The sequence below is a fragment of the Triturus cristatus genome, chromosome 1_2 (genome assembly GCF_964204655.1).
Source record: "Triturus cristatus chromosome 1_2, aTriCri1.1, whole genome shotgun sequence".
Lineage (NCBI taxonomy): Eukaryota > Metazoa > Chordata > Amphibia > Caudata > Salamandridae > Triturus > Triturus cristatus.
The window spans coordinates 999364700-999385927 of NC_140580.1; the positions used below are offsets into that span (position 1 = coordinate 999364700).

Sequence of the window (21228 nt, forward strand, 5' to 3'; positions counted from 1 at the left end):
CCCACCGCCAAATTAGGATGGCGGTGGGTACCGCGGTGGACGGAAAGACCGTCAGCTGCTTTTCCGCCGGAGGCAATCTCACCCTTTTATTTATTTATTTATAAAGTTTTATATAGCACGAACAAGATCCCAAGGGATATCAAAGTGCTTTGCATTAGGATGGGAGGAAGGACATACATGCAAAATTGCCAACAAGTAGTCATGAAAAAGAAACAGAAAGGATCACTGATTCAGAGACAGTTGCACCATGGAAGGTAATACATTAGGCAAATAAAAGCCAGCCCAGATGGGTTGCCTGGTGGACGGAGCAGGGCCACTAATATGGTGGCGGTGACTAGCAGGCACCGTCCGCCATAGTAGGATGTGGGTTTTAGGAGGCCTTTCCATGGTGGAAAAGGCTGGCTGGGTTTGGGGGCCCGTTGCGGGTCCCCTTGGAGGGGGGGGGGTCGCTGCACTGGGGGGTACCCCCTGCATCTCCATGCACCAAGTGGTAGGCACCACGTGGTGTCTGTCACGTGGTGCAGGGAAATGCGGTGCAAGCACCTTTATCATTGCGGACTGTGCTGTAGCCAGCTGCACCGCCCGCAATGTTAAAGGCTCAGGATGCATCCTAATAGCAGTGGTGGGACCGCCCCATGTCTGGCGGGTGGTCCCAAACACCGCTATGGTGGTGGGCGGACCAAGTGCGCCACCATCATAATGAGCCCAGAAGCTTGGCAATGAAATAGAACTCAGGGCATTGCCAATGCTTTAGTCGTATCTTAGAAATGGCATTAAACATGGTGTCTGGAAGGTTTTAAATGGTCAAAGGGTTATCTCCGCAAGTCAAAACTTACAGGCCTGTCATACAAACCATAATTTGCACAAACAATGCAAGGCTCATGACATCACAATATCTCTACTGATAAATAACAGGACTTCAAAGCACGCCATAATTAAATAGCATCACATATCCGAACAAAGAGTTAATACTATTTCCAGAGTATTTCCATCAACTCAACAATGCCAATGTTAGCATACAATGTAATGCAACCAGCGATGTCTTCAATATCATTTGTCATGATGTACGCCTTGGAGTGGTACAAGATGTTGCTTATACTATGACCATTATATATATGCGATCAACAAGCATGTGAAAAGTCCTGGTAGTATGGTGTAGCTACTGGTAACTTAGAAAAGGACCGCTGGCTCCACTGCTCCTCTAAAGTTCCTCTAAAGTCAATATTTTGAAGGCAGGATGTGCAAGTCTTAATGTGATGTGGACATCTGAGTATGTTTTTAAAGTTTGGTTAATGAAGTGTTGTGTCTGTGTTTTACTCTTTCTTTCATGAACTCCATTAATTTTTTAATTTGCAGCCATTCTTCAAAATAGTTCTATAGAGATATAGAGTGTATTGTTTAACTCTGTTATTTAAATTGTGTGTAAATGAGATTTCTGTTTCAATCTATCTAGTTATTGAGGCACTGTTTTGGTTTCCGATGTAAAATGCTATCAAGGGTAGGTCTTGTCTTGTTTTTTTCTCACTTTGGGGGGGATTAGGATGGCGTGCGGACCGCCACCGCTGGCCCGGCGGTGGCGATCTGCCCGCCATCCCAACCCGAATTACCCCTCGCCATATTATAATGGCAGGGGATATCATGGCAGATGCAAAGTGTGTCCACCATTTTTTGGCCGGTCGGCAATCGTTCCAATTGCGGGCCGGGCAGACTTGGGCCTCAATATAGTGGCGGTGCCTAGCAGGCACCGCCATCAATATTAGAATGCTGGGTTTTAAAGGCCTTTCCATGGCTGCTTCACCGCCATGGAAAGGCTGGTGGAGATTTTTGGGGGGTGGAGGGTGCACTTGGGGGGTACCCATGGTACCCCCTCCATTCCCATGCTCAAGGTGGCAGGCACTGCATGGAGCCTGCCGCGTTGTGCATGGGAATGCACAACATGGCAATTTGGCATTGCGGCGGGTGCTGCTGTAAGCAGCACTCGCCACAATGTCAAATATGTGGAATGCGACCACCAGGGTGGTGGTCACATCCTAATTAACGGTGCGGGACCGCTGCACGTATGGTGGCCGGTCCCAGCTCCGCGAGGATGGTGGGCGGACTAAAGTCCGCCTGCCATCCTAATCACCCCCTTTGTGTCATAAACTGATAAAGTGTTCGGTAGGCAACTGTCAATTTAGTCAATAATATATTGCACATATTTGTTAAACACCCAGGTGAACAGGAACTGGATAACATTCTCTGTAAGAAAGGTGAGTGATTTTTACATTTCCTAATTTTCTTCGTATATAAATATATATCTCCTATTCTTATTTTTCTGTTAGCATTGTTGGTGCTTGCTGTTGCTTCCTAAAGCTGTCACCTTAAAAGGACTAACCTGGAGAACTGGTGGTTGTTTTGCTTGTTTAATGCAAAATTTGAGACGAGGTAGGCTGATGAATAGAAAACTTAATTTCCAGTTTAGTGAGTTTGTAAATTATTTGCTCCAACTCATAGTTTAAGATTGAGGAAGCATTACATGTAACATTGAATTATTATCAATGTAACACTGAGGGGGTGATTATGATGTTGGGCGGACTTATGTCCGCCTGACACCAACATGGAAACTGGACCGACCGAACTTGGGTTGGCGGTCCTGACCACCTAATCACGATGCAACCGAACAGTGTTCGGTCGTATACTCCCACTCCCCTATGGGAGCTTGCGTTACGATTGTAAAAAGGCCATAACACAAGCTTTCATAGAGGAACAGGAGTCTGTGTTAATCCCTGCACCGTGTGGCAGGCTGGGATGAACAGAGGGTCACCGAGTATCGTAATCCTGAATCACTGACAAAGTATCAACTACCACAGTATCGAGGTACAAAAATACATTATGGTAAGTCCAAAATATCGACAAAAAATATCGTTGTCAAAAATATTGTTGTTAAAAATATCGTTTTTTAATGTTAACAAGTAATGTAAAATAAAGTAAATAATACATATAATTAAAAGAAACATAGTTACAATTTTTTTTACATATTTCAAAATGATAACTAATACATATAGGGGCCGATTCCAATCCTGGAAAAAGGCTGTACAAATCGTTGTATGGAGCGTTTTTCCCGGAGTACTTGCGCACTGGGGGGACGCACAGTACATACACAATGCACGGGGGTGTATGCCTGTACGACTCGTACCCCTGTACGACTCGCACCCCGGGAACAACTTTTCCCGGGATACGAGTCGTACAAAGTTCGCTTCGTAGCGGGTAATGGCATTCCCCGTGTACGGGACGTTTTCCGTACAAAACGTAAATCGGAAAGCCGGTCCGGATCGTACTAATACGGTCTGACTGCATTTTTACGATTTGTACGGAAAATTGTCTGGGTCCGTCTCGTACTACTTTTCCCGATCCGATTCGTACGGATCGGGCCGATCTGTATGTATTTTTCCCGTATGAATCGTACTTCATGGGTCGAACGGGACTTGTACGATTTGTACGGAAAAATGTACGGATACGAGTCGTGCCGGAAAAAAAAATACAGGATCGGAATCAGCCCCATAATGTAAAAATAAATTAAACATATACATATAAAATATAATATATATACTTACTTAATAATATTCATAAATATTTATTTTAATAACTTGTAAATTGTTAATAAAACATTTTATAAATTATAAATACATATATACACATACAACAATAATATAAATAAAAATATAATATATATATATATAACAAATTAAAAGATTACAATATTTTTAATCTTTTTAAAATAAATTATACACTACATTAACTAAAACAGTAGGGAAAATATTGGATAGCGAAAGGGTTAAAATTACTATTCCCGCTCCAGAGAGTGCAACAGTAGAGAAAGTGTTGGATAGCGTAGGGGTTAAAATTACTTTTCCAACTCCAGAGAGTGCAACAGTAGGGAAAGTGTTGGATAGTGAAGGGGTTAAGGGTTAAAATTACTATTCCCACTCCAGTGAATACAACAGTAGGGAAAGTGTTGGATAGCGTAGAGGTTAAAATTACTATTCCCACTCCAGAGAGGGAAACAGTAGGGAAAGTGTTGGATATCGAAGGGGTAAAAATGACTATTCCCACTCCAGTGAGTATAACAGTAAAGAAAGTGTTGGATAGCAGAGGAATACAATTTATTATTTCATCTCCAATGAATGCAACAGTAGGGAAATTGTTGGATAGCGGAGTGGTAAAAATGACTATTCCCACTCCAATTAGTCTAACAGTAGGGAAAGTGTTGGATATCGAAGGAGTAAAAATTACTATTCCTACTCCAGTGAGTGCAACAGTAGGGAAAATGTTGGCTAGCGGAGGAATAAAAGTTACCATTCCCACTCCAGTCAGTGCAACAGTAGGGACAGTGTTGGATAGCGAAGAGGTAAAAATTCCTATTCATACTCCAGTGATTGCAACAGTAGGAACATTTTGGATAGTGGAGGAATAAAATGTTCTATTCCCATACCAGTCAGTGTAACAGTAGTGGAAATGTTGAATAGCAGAGGGGTAAAAATTACTATTCCTACTCCAGTGAGTGCAACAGTAGGGAAAATGTTGGCTAGCGGAGGAATAAAAGTTACTATTCCCACTCCAGTCAGTGCAACAGTAGGAACAGTGTTGGATAGCGGAGAGGTAAAAATTCCTATTCATACTCCAGTGATTGCAACAGTAGGAAAAGTTTTGGATAGTGGAGGAATAAAATGTACTATTCCCATTCCAGTCAGTGTAACAGTAGGGGAAGTGTTGAATAGCAGAAGGGTAAAAATTACTATTCCTGCTCCAGTGAGTGCAACAATAGGGAAAGTGTTGGATAGTGGCGGGATACAATTTACTATTTCCACTCCAATCAGTGCAACAGTAGGGAAAGTGTTTGATTGCAGAGGCGTAACAATTAATATTCCCCCTCCAGTCAGTTCAAAATTAAAAACAAACAAAATATTACCAACAAAAAATATTTAAAAAACAAAATAAATAAAAAATGTATAAATATGTTACAAATTAAAAAACAAATATATTTTATATTAAACATTTTCAAAATAAAAACATAATATAATGTTAAATACACATGACAAATACCTACAAATATTATATTAAATAAAAAAAATGTTTTTTTCAAACAAATAAATATTTTAACTAGAAAATATTTAGAAACAAAAACATTATTACATAAATTTCGTTTTTATTTCCTATCCTATAACACCACACAATTCAGAACCCACATCTGCATCTAATAAAAGGTACTTCCATAATTAACATAATTAACTACCAATTAAAGAAATATTATTAAATTTAAAAAAAAAAACTCATAACAATGTATTAACTTCCCACTCTTTACCCCTATTATCACCACAACCCACACCTAAAATTAAACTGTAAAAAAATGTATTACACAATTAAAACTTATAGTATTTAACAACTAATTATAAAGGAAGTAAAATCAATGTACTCCCCACCCTTACTCCTAAAAAATTAAAATCCACACACAAAAAGATAAAAAATTACCATAATTAAATATAAATTAATTAATTAATATTAATGATCAACTAATTAATAATTAATTGAACATAAATTACTTCCCACCCTTTACCCCTATAAAGCCCACAACCCACACCTAAAATTACTTACACAATTATCATATTTAATATTAATTAACAACTAATTATTAATTAATAAAATATAAATTACTTCCCACCCTTTTCCCCTGCAAACCCCACAACCCGCACCTAAAATTAAATACACCAGTTCCATAATTAATTTTCTAAATATATTAATTATTATCAATTAACAACTAATTATTAATTAATCAAAATAAGTTACTTTCCACCCATTGTCCCTATAAACCCCACAACCCACACCTAACATTAATGACACAATTTCCATATTTAATTTTCAATTAATGAATATTAATTAACAACTTTTTAATTAATTAAAAATAGTTTGCTTCCCACCCTTAACCCCTCCAAACCTCACAACCCTCACCTAAAATAATTACACAATTACCATAATTAATTACTGATGAATTAATTAATATTAATTAACAACCAATTAATAATTAATTAATGACAATTTAATTCCTGGAAATTAACACTATAAAATAGCAATTAAATAAATATTAATACACAAGCAATAATCATTAATTTAGTAGAATTAAATTACTTCCCACCCTATTTCCCTATAAACCCACAACACGCCACAGTATTTGAGTGCATTAGTCCATCCCTACCTCCCTACGCACGTTCTCCGATCCTCTCTCAGGCTAAATTTTTTGTCCCCAGGATCAAACGATCTCGTATGGGTGGTCGGTCTTTCTCTTACCTGGCCCCTTCACTTTGGAATTCGCTCCCCTCGCCACTTCGACACGAAACCATCTATAACAACTTTCTAAAAGGCCTAAAAACGTGGTTAGGTAACCAATAGTTGTTTCTTTCTTTCTTAGCGTGTGTCCGATGACGCCGGGAAACCTTCGGGTAGCTGTGTGCCTTAAAAAATTAATAATAATAATAATAATAGTGTACCACTTGCATGCACATGCACAATTCTGACAAGTGACAGTTCAAATATAAGAGGAGAAACCACCAAGGTGCACTCAAAACAAGCTCACGAACAAGAATACTCCTAAGTGCATGTGACAGACACACAAGTAATGCACACTACACTTGCAACACACATCAGAATGTATCACAATGCAAAAACAACTCACACACAATAACATGCAAATAGAATGAGGTGGGAACATGGCAACCGTCAGTTAGCAGCGGTCGCGAGCTCTCATACGCCGGTGGTATGAATGATCTTCTAGCAAGATTTTAGTGCCTACCTTAAGGATCCCGTAGCGTGAGCACAAGCGGGGGCGACGCAGAGTGTTTTGGTGCCGATCTTGGGTTTGAATCTGTGCGTTTTAGCGTTTTTGGCTTCTTTTCGTGGTTCCTCTGGAGTTCGAAGAAAAACGCTGCCGGTGGGATGCTGAGAAGAGTGTGGGCAGAGACAGCAGGGTGGCTCAGTCGGAGCCGCCGTGCTGCCGCCAGGATCAGATTCCTGCGGAGAGGTAACGGCAAACCTCGCATCCTCGACATTACGAGGGACGAGAAGTGTGACTTGGATTCTGATTTCTCAAATCTGTGGGAGCAGGGATATGCCGCTAGAATACCTCTAATGACCCCCGTTAGAAGGAGGGTGCGGGACGTATCAGATGAAAATGGTGATTTAGGAAATGGGGCAGAGATCTTTAGACACAAAGTAACAAATACAGCAAGCAGGAAAAAAAAGTTAAAAAAAAGAGGGAGGGCAAACACCACGGTAGGAAACACGAGTGCCGTGAACAGGTATACTTTAAGGAGCAGAGGGGTTTGGGGTAAGGAAGATCTGGTTGCCCTCAACACTGGGCGCACTATACCCAGAGTACAGGTGGTTTCTCCACCTATGCAAGCCAATCAATTTGCGGATAAACTGCCCGCATCAGAATTGAGTAAAGAGTTCACAGAGCCTGCAGGAAAATCAGGGCATATATCAAAAAAACAAACAAAGAGAAAACCTGAAAAAATTGAAATTACCCCCTCGCTATGCTCCTATTTTAAGGTGCAAGCGCAGGGAGCACCTATCACAGTAGACCACCATCCTGGTACGAACCAACTCCTCAAGAATAGAGCACCCAGGCAAGAGGAAGAAAGTATGGCAACCGGTGCTAAAACACAATCACGAACCAGATTTTATTAGAAAATAGATTTGACCCTTTAACAGACATGGATGAAAGTTCGGCCTTGATTCCAGATAACATAGGCCCCATCGTTAATTTCCCTCCCTCAGAACCTCAACAGCAGGTAATTTCAGGCGACCCTTCAAGGGCTACGGCCTAATCTAGTCCCACTGGTCTGGAAAATACAATGTCGGTACTGTTAACTGAAGTAAGAGAGAGATTCTCCACTTCTGAAATTAGCCAACAGAAAATACAAGGGCATTGTGAAGCCAAGAAAATCAATAGTTTTCTAGACAGAGAAGGAACTATGGAAACTATATATAAGGAAGTTTCTAGGAAGGTGGACTTTAATCAAGAAGAGATTCTGAAGTTGAAGAAAAACGAACAAGAGCTAAGAGATAAATTAGAAGCCCTTGAAAACAATGCAAGGAGGAACAATATAAGAATCTTAAATGTTCCCGAGGGAACTGAAGGAGGGGCTATCAAGGCCTTTGTAATCTCTCTTCGAAAGGAGCACAACAAGGATCTTGATCAAACCACGTTAGAAGAGGATATACAGAGTCCATTGAGACCCTTTCGTGCTTCGTGCAGGCAGGAAAATAGCAAGAAGGATTCTTGTGAACTTCAAAACCTATTCATTAAAAGAAAGCATTCTCACTGCAGCGTTAAAGGCAGGATCATACAGGAAAAACGACTGGTCATATCGCATAAGGTCTGATATCTCCCGTACCACTCTGGACAGGCAATGGGAGCTTGGTAAATTCATCCAGGAACTAAGAGAATTAGGCGCAACTGCAAACATCCGATTCCCAGCATGCCTGAGGGTTATGAGAAATAATCAGATGCATAACTTTAGGGATGCAAACGAAGTAAAAGCTTTTATAGAGCAGATTAAGGCACAAGCAGTATAATCATTACTCCAAATTCAATCATTGGGACCATCAGGACAAAGGAGAGTTCATATGAGGTGTCTATAGTATACCTCTAGTCGTTAGGGAGGGATCCCCAGGGAGGGTGGGGAGGGTCATGGGTAAAAAATGTAATCTTAGGAAAATACAAAAAATAGATGCACAAGGGGTGGGGGAGCATGTGGGAGAAATTTTTTTAAAAAGTCTTTATATGTCATTTTTAGTTCGTTTTTTTGTGTTGTGGGTGCCTTTTTCTCATGAGTGGTTGAGTTACCCAGAATATTGTTGGGGTACCATCCCATTTTATGGCAGGTCCAGATAATCCTAGAGTTCTAAAAATCTTATATTGGAATGTCAATGGGTTGAGGGTGGTACCAAGAAGGAGGAGGATATTGGAGTATCTGAAGTTGTGTGACTCAGAGGTTATACTTATTCAAGAATCCCACCTTTTAAAAGAAGAATGGTTGGAAATTCTAAAAAGCCAACCATGGATAGACCATTGCATATGTACCACGCAATCAATTACAGCAAAAGGTGTGGCAATTTTGCTTAAAACATCTTCTCAATGTATCTTAGGGGACACTCTGGTAGATTTATCAGGTAGATGGGCAATTGCCAAGGCAAGGATCCAGGGCATATGCCTCATTTTTGTTGGTTACTATGGTCCAAACCTGGATGACCCCCTTCCTTTACGTATACTATTTTTACATTTAATCGAGCTAAATGAACCTATATTGTGCTGGATATCTAAACACTTATAATGTCCTAAAGGCGAGACCTATCGGCTATACACTGGGGGCCTTATAAGTGTTTAGGTAGAGCTATTGACTTGCCAATGTTTCTAAGCTGTGCAGTAGAGAAGTGTGGCTGCTGTGCAGCATGCTGAGAAGTTGTAATTAAAAAGTGTAAGAAGCACTGAGTGATGCTGTGGTGTCATTGAGTGATGCTGTGCTGGCCCTGAGTTATGCTGTGGTGGCATTGAGTGATGCTGTGCTGGCCTTGAGTGATGCTGTGGTGGTCCTGTGTGATGCTGTGGTGGTGCTGACTGCTGTGCTTTTTATGTCTCTGGTTGCTCCGTTTTACAAAAGCCATTGACCCACGTGGTAGGTGAGAACTGCAAAAGAAGAGCTAGGCCTTAAGCTCACGTGGAGCTGCATAATTGTAGCACGAGTCGCAGCTGCTAAAACCTCTTCCACGTTCCAAGCTCCCTGGAACCCAGATGGCGGCAATGCAGCATGAAACTCGGCTGCACTAACACGACACGCATGTGGAACTAATGGTTTCTATCAGCATCTGTGGTCAAGGTAAAAAGTGTGCATTTTGTTTTTCTTTAACAGACGCATTCAGGAGTTTGTAAGTGAAAGCGTATCAAAGACTCTTCCACTTTTATGCATGCTTTCTGGCCTGTGTGGAACTGCCTAATGAGCTAACTGCTCCCGCTCTGGATTCGTGGATTTGTAATCAGAAAGTGTTTGGTTTTAGAAAGTAAGTTTGAGTATGGCAGAAACCCCGGGATGGCAGAAGTGCAAGCTGAAGTACAGGGCAGGCAGCACTATCGCTACTGTCACACATTGCTGAACGTGGGTGAACACAGGCAGGGCTTTGAGTAGGCCGTGGACTCAGTGGCATAAAGCACATTTTATGGAGGAGCTGGTTGGGGAGTGAGAGGGGCAACAAAGACCCTTGAGGATTTTTTTTTAAAGCTGCACTGTGATGGAACACTCTCCCACGTAAACAGCAAGGCCACACATTGTTTTTATTAACAGACTTTCATTTGCTTCCTTGTGGCCCGTCAGAAGCACGATTAATGAGTTTACACCCAGACAAGAATAAAAAACTACGAAACATAGGGAAATAAAACGCATGCATTACTTAACTGGTTAGATATCTCGCAGGGTTTTGCACCTGTTGCAGTGATCTAGTTGCAACCAAGCGAGTTGAATACCATGAAGGCCAACTCAGTCTTTTATCCTTCATGGGTCGATAAAATTAATGCCTATAATTGAAATTTGTTACTAATAGCTGCGTAGAAGTGGCAAGACACCATTCAGTCTGGTGTAAATGGTCACTGATTTTATTATACAATGTATATGAGAAGAGTTGACCACATCAAGAAGCCTCAAGTGCAGTGAACGTTGAGATGTTCGTAGCAGCTGTTTGCGGAGTCATCACATGAGCAAGGGGGGTCTCTCAGATCCTGCCTGCCCCTTTTTTCTGGGTTCATCATGCCTTGACATGCCGATGACGTGCAAGTTTACTCGTGGATGTGATTTCACTTTCGATGCAGACGTCAAAGGGGGGGGTTGTTGCAGTGGGGCGCTGTGGGGGCCGGCCGACTCTGTAATGTACTCGAGGATAGATTAATGAGCGTGCACATAAATACAGGCTGACCGGGCTTGAAAGAGGGGACGCGGCACGCAGGCTGGACACGTGGTGTGGAGGGGCAGCCTGTACCTTCGGATGGTCTCTGGGAGGAGATCTCGGAGGACCTGTGCACTCACCGCACACTGCAGCCATCGCTTGCCCTCGCTGTTCACTGTTAGGGCGCAAAGCTGAACATCATCACGATGACCAAAATGAGCTGTGGCTACTAGCGCCGCGAGACGCACGTGCATATCTTGGCGTTATGTAGTAGCAAAGGCCGTGCTCTGTGTTGGGGGAGGAGGAGGAGCGAGACGCGCACTTGTGCTGTAATGCATTAAGAAACATCGGACGCACAAATTCAGCCCGGTGACTAACAAGGAGGGAGGGGGAGAAGGGAGTGGGTAGTGAGAGGGAGGGAAGGGGAAAGGGGAGGGGGTAGTGAGAGCAGGGAGCAAGGGGGTGGAGGAGCATTAAAACGAAAGTGATTCGCACACTGTAAGACTTATTGAGCCAAGACAAAAAGCCACGCGCGTGTAACCGCAAGCATGAGGCCAGCAAAAGCGTGTGGTAGCACTTTGAAAACCCACTTACTAAATGTCTCGCAGTGCAACGCATGCGCTGGCTCAGGCGAGACCTAAAAACATGGACACCGATCCAGGCTTGACTTTTTTTTGGTAGCCGCCACCATTAGTAACCATATTAAGAGGGTTTCTCATATTCCGGCGCATCTATCCGAGCATTTGGCATTTTCACTTCAACTTTTGATCAAAGACAAGGCACCTGAACGGCGCTGGACTTTGAATCGATCGTTACTTTTAGATGCTTCAGTAATTGAGAATCTGAAAAAGTCAACAATTGAGTTTCTTTTATTTAATCTCGACTCAACCCCTTTAAACAAGGTCTGGGATACATACAAAGCCTATCTTAGAGGCATTAGTCAATACCAATGCATCACATAGTAAAAAGGTAAAAAATGAGATAAAATCTTTAGAAGAATCAATTAAAACAATTCAAGGTAATATAGGGCGTACCTTAAACCCAACCAATAAAGCACACTTAGAAATCTAGTTAGGAAAAGCAAAGGTTAATTTGGCCGACTACTTAGAAGTCAAGGTAAAACAAAAATGGGAAGCAAGTAACTATGAATACGGGGAAGGATGTGGCAAACTCCTGGCCTGGAAGGTTAAAGCTAAGCAGGCCAGAAACTCCATTAAAGAACTAAAATGCCAATCCACCGTCAACATCATCTCTGAGGATGGGGCGATCGAACATTCATTTGTCCAATTTTTTCAAAAATTGTATACAGAAGATACAGACCCAAATATGGATCATATAACAACATTTTGTCATGATTCGGATCTCCCATTCCTCAGCGATGAAATTAGTGATGAACTATCGTCCCCCTTCATACTAGAAGAAGTTTACAGTGCAATAAAAAGCTTAAAAAAGGTAAGGCTGCAGGGCCGGACGCTCTCCCAAATGAAATTTATTTGCATTTGAAAGAAGAGTTGGCTCCTATTTTACTTAAACTTTTTAACTCTGTCTGTATTCTAAAACAATAGCTCCCTCCCTCTTGGGACCTAGCCACTATAATTATCCTTCTTAAGCCCAACAAAAATCCAAGGGCCTGTGAATTATATAGGCCGATCTCCCTTCTCAACAGTGATTATAAACTGTATACACAGCTACTTACTAAAAGGTTTTATCGAATGGTAGGCCCGTTAATTCATAGTGATCAGAAGGGCTTCATGAAGGGGAGGCATCTACATGATTTGACCCACAAGCTAATTGGCACAATAGACCTAGCAACAGAATATGGCAGACCCCCTAACTGTGATGACATGCGACGCCGCTAAAGCGTTTGACAGGGTCAGTTGGCCCTTTCTTCAAGAAGTGGTACAGCGTTTTAATTTGGGGGATACCTTTGTCTCAGCAATCAAGGCTCTTTATAAAAACCCATCCACCCGAATACTAGTAAATTGTAACTTATCAAAACAAGTCCAATTGGAAGGGGCACCAGACAGGGATGTCCCCTTTCTCCCTTGCTGTTCACTCTGTACATTGAGCCACTTGCTATCAAATTAAGGACATGCAGGAATATTATACCATTCTCCTGCAACGGGAGGGAAAAGAAAATCGGCCTTTATGCTGATGACCTGATGATTTTTACGGGCCATTTACACCTGTCAATTGTGGCTATATGGGAAACATTAGAGAGCTTTGGTAAATTATCTGGTTATGCCATTAACACACTGAAGACTGAGATCATGCAATGGAACACAAACTATCAGTGTGACCTAGTCAGACAAAATATAAGATACTTAGGTATTGAAGTGGTCCAGAAGCTGGAGACATTAGCAAAAGTGAACCTCGACAAGGTCACCTCTAAAGTCAAGAAACAACTACAGCAGTGGGATTCGTTGCCTCTATCCTTTTTAGGCAAGTCTAATCTTTAAAAAATGTCCATCTTACCTAAATATACCTTCCTATTTAATTTAATCCCCTTAGAATTTAAGAAGGACTGGATAAAAAAAAGTACAAGGACTCTTTTCTAGTTTCATCTGGGGGAATAAAAGACCAAGAATAGCCTGGCAGAAGTTCAGGGGGAAAAAGAAAATGGGGGTGTAGCAAGTCCTGACCTTCTTCTTTTCCTTTAAAAAATGTTAGGCAATTGCTAAAAGACACTCCAGACCTCTCACCACTTTTTCAAGCACTTACGCTTGTCCCTCCGGATTTATCCAGTTTTTTCTTTTTAAATTTGGAGACCTGAAATTTTTTAAAAAGGTGAGACGAAAGATACTTCAGGCTGCATGCAAACTATGGTCTCAAATTAGGGTTATACTACAGATCCCGTACTACAGCTACTACGCCCCCATCTGGAGATCACCTGGAACACCAACTTGTCTACAAGACTCTCTCGCAGTTGCAACAAAAGAAAAAGGAATCCTCAGATGAGGTCAACTGCTAGAGGGAGTCGATCTAATTTCTTGTCTAAAAATGCAGGAGATCTCATAAGGTGCAGTCTCCAAATTTAAGTACTATCAAATATCAAGTTGGGTCAAAACATTAAGAATAGGGCGACGGGGAAATAAGTTTTGCGAGTCTAAAATAGTCTTGCGCCTATCGGGTCAAAAGGAAGTTTCTACATGGTACTGGATGATGATACAACCTCCAGAAGACCCACATGACTGGATTAAAGCGACTCGGAGGAAGGAAATGCTGGATTACGATCTCGATACACTATGGCAAGTATCTTTATCTCTCTTATGGTATAATGTGAAGTCCGCACCTCTAAGAAAAAAACACTTATGTACCATCCACAAGGCATATTGGACCCCCCGAAGGCTCGCAAAAATGGTCTCGCAAGCGGTGAGGAAGTGTCCTAAGTGCAGCTAATTAAATGCTGATGAAGCACATATGTTATGGCGGTGTCCTTCCACCCAAGTCCTCTGGCAAAAAGTGGGCGCAACGTTGTCAGGTATTGTGGGCGAAGAAATTAAGGTGAGTCTTGCATTGGTCATTTTTGGGGTAATCCCAGATGAAGAGTCCATAAACACTTTATCTAAACCATATAATGCACTTATCTTCAGCATAGTTCTTTTGGCGCGCAGAGAATTGTGCATGAAATGGATTCTACCTAGCTCACCTCTTGAATGCGAGTGGCACAACTCGATACGCAAAATAGCTAAAATGGATTGAGCAACATATAAAACGAAAAGAACAAGATTTTGGAGCTTGTGGGATAATTGGTGTAAGACAGCATTCACCTAAACAAGACATCTTCTTATTTTCTTATGACCTTTTTTAAATAAAAATGTTTACCTTTTGTTTTTCTCTCTTTTTTCTTCTCTTAAAGGTATATAATTTTTGTGTATAATTTAGTTATGTTATGTTATATGTGGATTTATAACGCGCTCCGATAGTCAAGACTGTCCTGGCGCGGGGACGAAACTGAATCAGAGTGGTAAAAGGAGTCAGCTATTCATGGATTTGAAAGAGGTGAGTTTTAAGCAGTTTTTTAAAATTGATCAGATTGGGAGAGTGTCTGAGAGCGTCTGGCAGGGCGTTCCACATTTGAGCTCCCTTTACCGTCAGAGATTGTCCACCCAGGTGAACTCTTTTAAATCTGGGGATGACCACCTGCTTTCTGGAGGTAGATCGCAGCTGACGGGTCGGGAGGTAGAGAGTGAATCTTTTGGCTAGATAGGAAGGGCACGGTCCATTGAGGGCTTTATAAACGAGGACCAAAGTTTTAAAGCGCACTCTTTGGGCCACAGGAAGCCAGTGAAGCTCCTTCAACTGTTTGCAAACGCTGAGTCTCCTTGAGATGTTAAAAATGAGTCTCACCGTTGCATTCTGGACTACCTGTAGCTTTCTGATCAGGTAGTCAGGTGCCCCTATATAAAGGGCGTTTGAGTAGTCCAGACGGGAGAGCACTAGAGCTCTGGCTACCGTTTCTTTGGCCATTTGAGGAAGAAGGGGAAAGAATTTGCGAAGAGTGGTCAGGGTTCCAAAACACGTCCCCGCCAGTCGCGAGATCTGGTCGCGAAAACATAAGTCTGCTCCAAACCAGATACCCAGGTTATTGGCTATCCCACTCTCTCCCGTTGGGCATGTTGATTCACTGGGCCAAATAGACTCCTTAAAGTCAGTGGGAAATTGGCCGTAGAGCAGAATTTCTGTTTTATCCTCGTTGCATTTGAGGCAAGCTCTAGCTAGCCAGGCAAATACAGAGGATAGGCATTGGCGTACTCCAGAGGTGCACAAGTTCTCCTTTTTCCAGGTGAAGAGAAGCTGGGTGTCGTCGGCGTAAGCCATAATCTTAGCACCCCAGTTCTCTGCCAGCCGGATCAAAGGAGTTAAATAAATGTTAAATAAAAGGGGACTTAAGGTCGACCCTTGGGGTACTCCAGTTTCTAACCTTCGATTAGAGGAGTGATAGGGAGGTAACCAAATCTGTTGGGTCCGGTCAGATAGGAAAGACCTGATCCATTCCAATGCCGTGCCCGAGATGCCAATGTCCTCCAGCCTAGATAGAAGCTGGAGGTGGGGCACCGTGTCGAACGCGGCAGAGAGGTCCAAAAGAATAAGGGCCGCTCTGCCGCCTCCGTCAAGGCATTCCCTGATGGCCTCTGCCATCTCCACCAATGCAGTTTCAGTACTGAAAGAGGTGCGGAAGCCTGATTGGGCCGGATGTAGAGCCTCAGAAGATTCCATGAATCTCTCAAGTTGCCGGAATGCAGCCTTCTCGCAAACTTTAGCAAGGGCTGGCAGGAGGGATATAGGCCTGTAGTTGGAGGTGATCGATGGATCTGCGGAGGGTTTTTTTATCAGAGGGAGAAGTTTGGCTTGTTTCCACTTGGAGGGCAAAATTCCTGAAGTTAGGAATTCATTGACCAGGGCAGTGACCATAGGGGTAATTACTTCGGCTACTCCATTTAGGACCCTCGCAGGGCAAGGATCTATAGGTGACCCTGACTTCAGAGTTTTTAATATGGTCATAACATCTATATTTTCGACCTGAGTAAATTTGGTCATCTCTGCTTTAGCCTTAGTTACTTGGGAAAGTGAAGGAGGAGGTGGTTGGTAAATTAAGGCTAGATCAGATTGCGGGGCAAGTGGCTGGTCAGGGTTATTCAGACTGTCTTGAATTTTTTGAATTTTCTCGATGAAAAAAGTGGATAGTTGCTCACACCAGTCTGTGGAGGGTGGAACTGAAGTCTTCTCTGCTACCGGGGCAGTAAAGCTTTTAACTATGGAGAAAATTTCTCGACTGTTGTTTTTAGCTTTTTGAATTCTAGACGCGTAGAATTCCCCTTTAGCTGTTTTAATCGCTGCGTAGTAACTTTTTTGGGCTGCACGGAGTTCCGATTTAGCAGTAGGACAATAGTTCTCTCTCCATATTCGCTCTAGCGCCTTACATCCTATTTTTAAGATTTTTAATTATTCAGTATTCCAGGGGGAAGTGGGGGTGATCCTATGGTTGTTTTTTCCTTTGCTTTTTGGTAATGACCTAATGGAGGAGTCTATCCAGGATGAGAAGTTGTCTACATTTTTGTGTATAATTTAGTCCAATGATTAGCAATCAGAATCACAGGTTGTTTGGGATTACCCATGAGTGACCAAGATGGATTGGCAGTCCTGGTGAGGCAAATCCGTAAGTACCTGTAGAACAGGAGTAAAAGGAAAGACGGCTAGGTCCGGGGAACCCGAGATGCAACACATCCCCTCCTTATTGGAGTGATCGGGCAACTCCGCACACGCTTATGATTAAGCCAGAATTTTCCTATCTCTCCAAATATTTACTGATGAGACAAATGAGGACAAAAAAAACATGCAAATAGAACATCACACACAGAGCATCTGTCAGCTGAAAGAGACAACACAGGCCAAACACTACACACATCGACATCAAACACACAACAGATGCACATGCCAATCCATCTCATACCAAACACAGCTGTACATCAGGGGATGCACACCAGGCAATTACAAGGCAACATACACTAACAGCACTTCATGCAGGCCAAGCAGTGTGTGCACGCTAACCAAACCAGTAGCACACATATCTGAGTGCCACGACATGAACCCCCACAACACAAATCAGCACACAGACAACATCACACTCAGGAAGGGTAGCAGTACCTCAGCAAACACATTTACATATTACCCTTCACCCACATGTGCACAATTCTGGGACACCCAGGTGCAAACAACATGACCAGAGGACTGTACAGCACAAACAGGTGCACTGCATATGAGCAACCCTGATTGCAACCCAGTACAAGAAAACCACACATAACCAATTGGGAAACTGTCCATAGTGGCACATTGGTCCTGTGCACAGATCAGCACCACAAAGCATATTGTAACAATTGAAGTGGTGGGGATGCACACACACTGGCAACCCAAGGGGATAGCTGACATGAGAGGGAAGTGGTGTGTGCGTCAGTAGTGGAAAGGTCAGGAGTGCACCATACACAAATAGATGGAGGAGGCACTCACAATGGGTAGGCATCAGAAGCACAGATAGGGGATGTAATAACTCCACATCCCACATGCCATACTGGAGCCAAACATGTCTCAAGTGACAGCAATGCATGAGAAAACACACCCACAATGTCAGTGTGGCTGAGCAGGTCTGCACAGTGAGCACAAATAGTATCTAGACACATGGCTGATCAACAAGACACAACACTGACTTGCCAGTCACACACTCTGCATACTCACAATTGGCACCAACAACTAGTAGGTGTCCCCCATAAGTGCAAGGACACACCAACACACTGCACAGTTCACAACATACAACTCCCACATGTGCACACAATCACAAGCACAGGGCTAACTAATCAAACTAACAGGCACTCAACTCCTGGGTGACACATGTGTGCAGTTGCCATTGCAGGGGGACGCACACAAAAACACTACTGACAAAGTCACCCCCTTCACACTGCACACTTCATTAACACCCAAGTGCACAAATCACAATTTACCCATGTGAAAAGGATGACTGGCCATCACAAGATCACCATACACCAACACTGCTGTTCACACATCAAGAAAGATCACACAGAGGTGATGGACCCTGGCCAGCCTGCCTGCAATCCTGTGGATAGAATCCCACTCTGTGCTGGCAGTGCATCAAAACATGACATGTGTACAAATTAGCTAACCTGACCATAGAATAATTATGAGAACAGTAGTTCATCTCAAACAAACAAAATTGCACCCCCCAAGCCTCAGAGTCAAGAAGAACTGATGTGCCTGTCACCTCTGGCAAATTGTGAACAAGAGAAACTAGCCATTGGCAATGTTAAACTGGCAGACAGAGCATGTGTCACATTAAACCATACCTACACAGAAAACCCTTTATTTAGCAAGGACAATGACAAAGCAGACAACAAGAGTAACTGTCTTTATTACATATTACACAGATAGGCATCAAAAGTAGACAAGAGCGAGGCCAGTGGCCAATCAAAAGTGCAGAGTAGGTACATGAGATCCTGCACAGGGAATGGGCAAACACAGGAATGAACAGCAAGGCCAGTGGCCAGTCCAAAGTGCAGAGTAGGTACATGAGGTCCTGCACAGGAAACGGGCAAACACAGGAATGAACAGCAAGGCCAGGGGCCAGTCCAAAGTGCAGAGTAGGTACATGAGATCATGCACAGGGAATGGGAAAACACAGGAATGAACAGCAAGGCCAGTGGCCAGTCCAAAGTGCAGAGTAGGTACATGAGATCCTGCACAGGGAATGGGCAAATACAGGAATGAACAGCAAGGCCAGTGGCCAGTCCAAAGTGGAGAGTAGGTACATGAGATCCTGCACAGGGAATGGGCAAACACAGAAATGAACAGCAAGGCCAGTCCAAAGTGCAGAGTAGACACATGTGTGCATGAGAGGCTGCACCGGGAATGGGTGAGAATGAACACTGCCATGGTCAGCAACACAGGGGGATAACAATGGGCAGTCCAGGCACCACTGTGGGAGAGACAGGTGTGGGAGGGGGATTTTGACTCAGAATTGGCTGTCAGTCAGACTAGGAGGTGGCTGAGTGTCGGGGCCAGTTGGGGGACTGGACCTGGGAGAGAGAGGACCAGCTGAGGTAGAGGCATCAGTGGCTTTGGAAGCCGGAGGGCTGCTTGGACCGGGTGGCAAGGTACCACGTGGAGGTGGAGTCATGCTGCCATGAGACACAGAGTGGGAGGGAGAATGTGGAGGGGTGCATTTCCACTTCTTGGGGACTCGATAGGGAATCATTGTCTTGGGTGGAGTGGTAAGTGGGGCGGGCACAACAGGCGCACTCTCCACCAAAGCTGCATCAGGTGCAGGTGGTGGGCCTCCCTCTGGGGACCTGCTGGGTCCGGAGGTACGTTTCGCTTGGCCTTGCCTTTTTCCCTCCATCACCCGCTGAGCAGGTGAACCCCCTACAGTGACCTCCTTTACCTGCTTCACAGAGGTCTGGATTGGAGTTGAGGTTGTGGGTGAATCTGCCTTAGAGGTCTTTTTCTGTGGACTGTTAGCAGGCACCAGCTTCACAGCAGGCACGGGAAGTGACTGCTTTTGGGACAGGAGTGTCCTTGCCTGGGGATGCCTTTGAGGCATGTGACCCTGAGGCCTGCTTCTTGGCTTCATGCCCCTGAGTGTCACCTGAAGGGCTTTTTCCTTTGTGCTCGGTGGCTTTTTTTTGTTTGGGGGATGGTGTCTGCACTCTGGCCCGCTTGGGGTGCTGCTGTTGTGTGCTGAGTGTGCTGTATCTTGAGCCTGAGGTCTGTGGTGTGTGGTCACTCTCGTCAGAAGGAGACACTGGCAGGGGGTGGCCAAAGGTACTGGAGCTGGGCTCTGAGCCTGTGACAGCTGAATGGCTGCCGTCACTGTGGAGGACAAAGACTGGACAGTCCTGTTTAGCCCAGCCACGTCTGAATGAATCCCATCTATGAAGGCAACCACCTGTGCAAACTTCTTGTCATGGTCTAGGAAGGCATTTAGGACAGTTGTCTGACCCACACACAGCTGGCGCAAAAGGTCCACAGCCTCAATACTGAGGGCAGCAGGGGAGACAGGAGCAGGGGCAGCGGTGCCTGGGGGGAAGGTCACCCTTTCCTTTTTACTGATGCGAGCATGTGCAGCAATAGTGGAAGTGGGTGGGAGGGTGGTCACTGGACGCTGTGTGGTAGAAGAGGAGGTAGAGTTCCCGCCAACATAGATGAGTCACCGCTGGCGTCAGATGACGTTGAGGTTTGTGTCTCTGGCTGTGATTCCTCAAGCACACTCCTGTCCCCCTCCGAGGCGCTGGTCACATCAGTGTCAGTGTGCTCATGTGTAACAGTCGTGCCTAATGCCTCACTACTAGTGTCCATCCCCTGTCCTTCTGTGCCCACGGTAGATTCTGCAAGAGACAGATACATAGGTTCAGTATAGTATATAGTATATATTCACACAAACATCATATGCAAGCAAAGCACAAAACAAGATGATGATGCCCCCATGTTGCACACCACTCTGTGCAGCAACATTGTGCAACCTTAATTCCAAAGTCCAAAATTGCATGTTATCATACAAATTTGGCATAAGTGACCCATGTGATGCCCACACAGCCAAATAGCCTGCCCATGGCTGTGTGGAACCAAACATACAGATCCCTCTGAGCATACCTAGAGCCCTGAGGGGGGAGAAGATGTACCTCCCAACAGGTTGTCACAGTCAAATCTGGAGTCAGCATAAGGGGACAACACAGATATAGACTCCAAAATATA

The 21228-nt window shown here is 43.7% G+C and overlaps 1 protein-coding gene across 2 annotated transcripts in view; it reads left to right on the forward strand.

Annotated features, from left to right (window-relative positions):
- The window catches only part of LOC146868566 (ficolin-1-like), a 292230-nt gene that overhangs the window by 101514 nt on the left and 169488 nt on the right, over positions 1-21228 (forward strand). Inside the window, exon 6 of one of the 2 annotated variants that reach the window (XM_085611321.1) lies at positions 2214-2249. The exons of the other annotated variant lie outside the window; for it this stretch is intronic. Coding sequence (XP_085467447.1) covers positions 2214-2249 — 36 coding nt within the window. The remainder of the gene's footprint in view (positions 1-2213; positions 2250-21228) is intronic. 2 annotated transcript variants of the gene reach the window in all.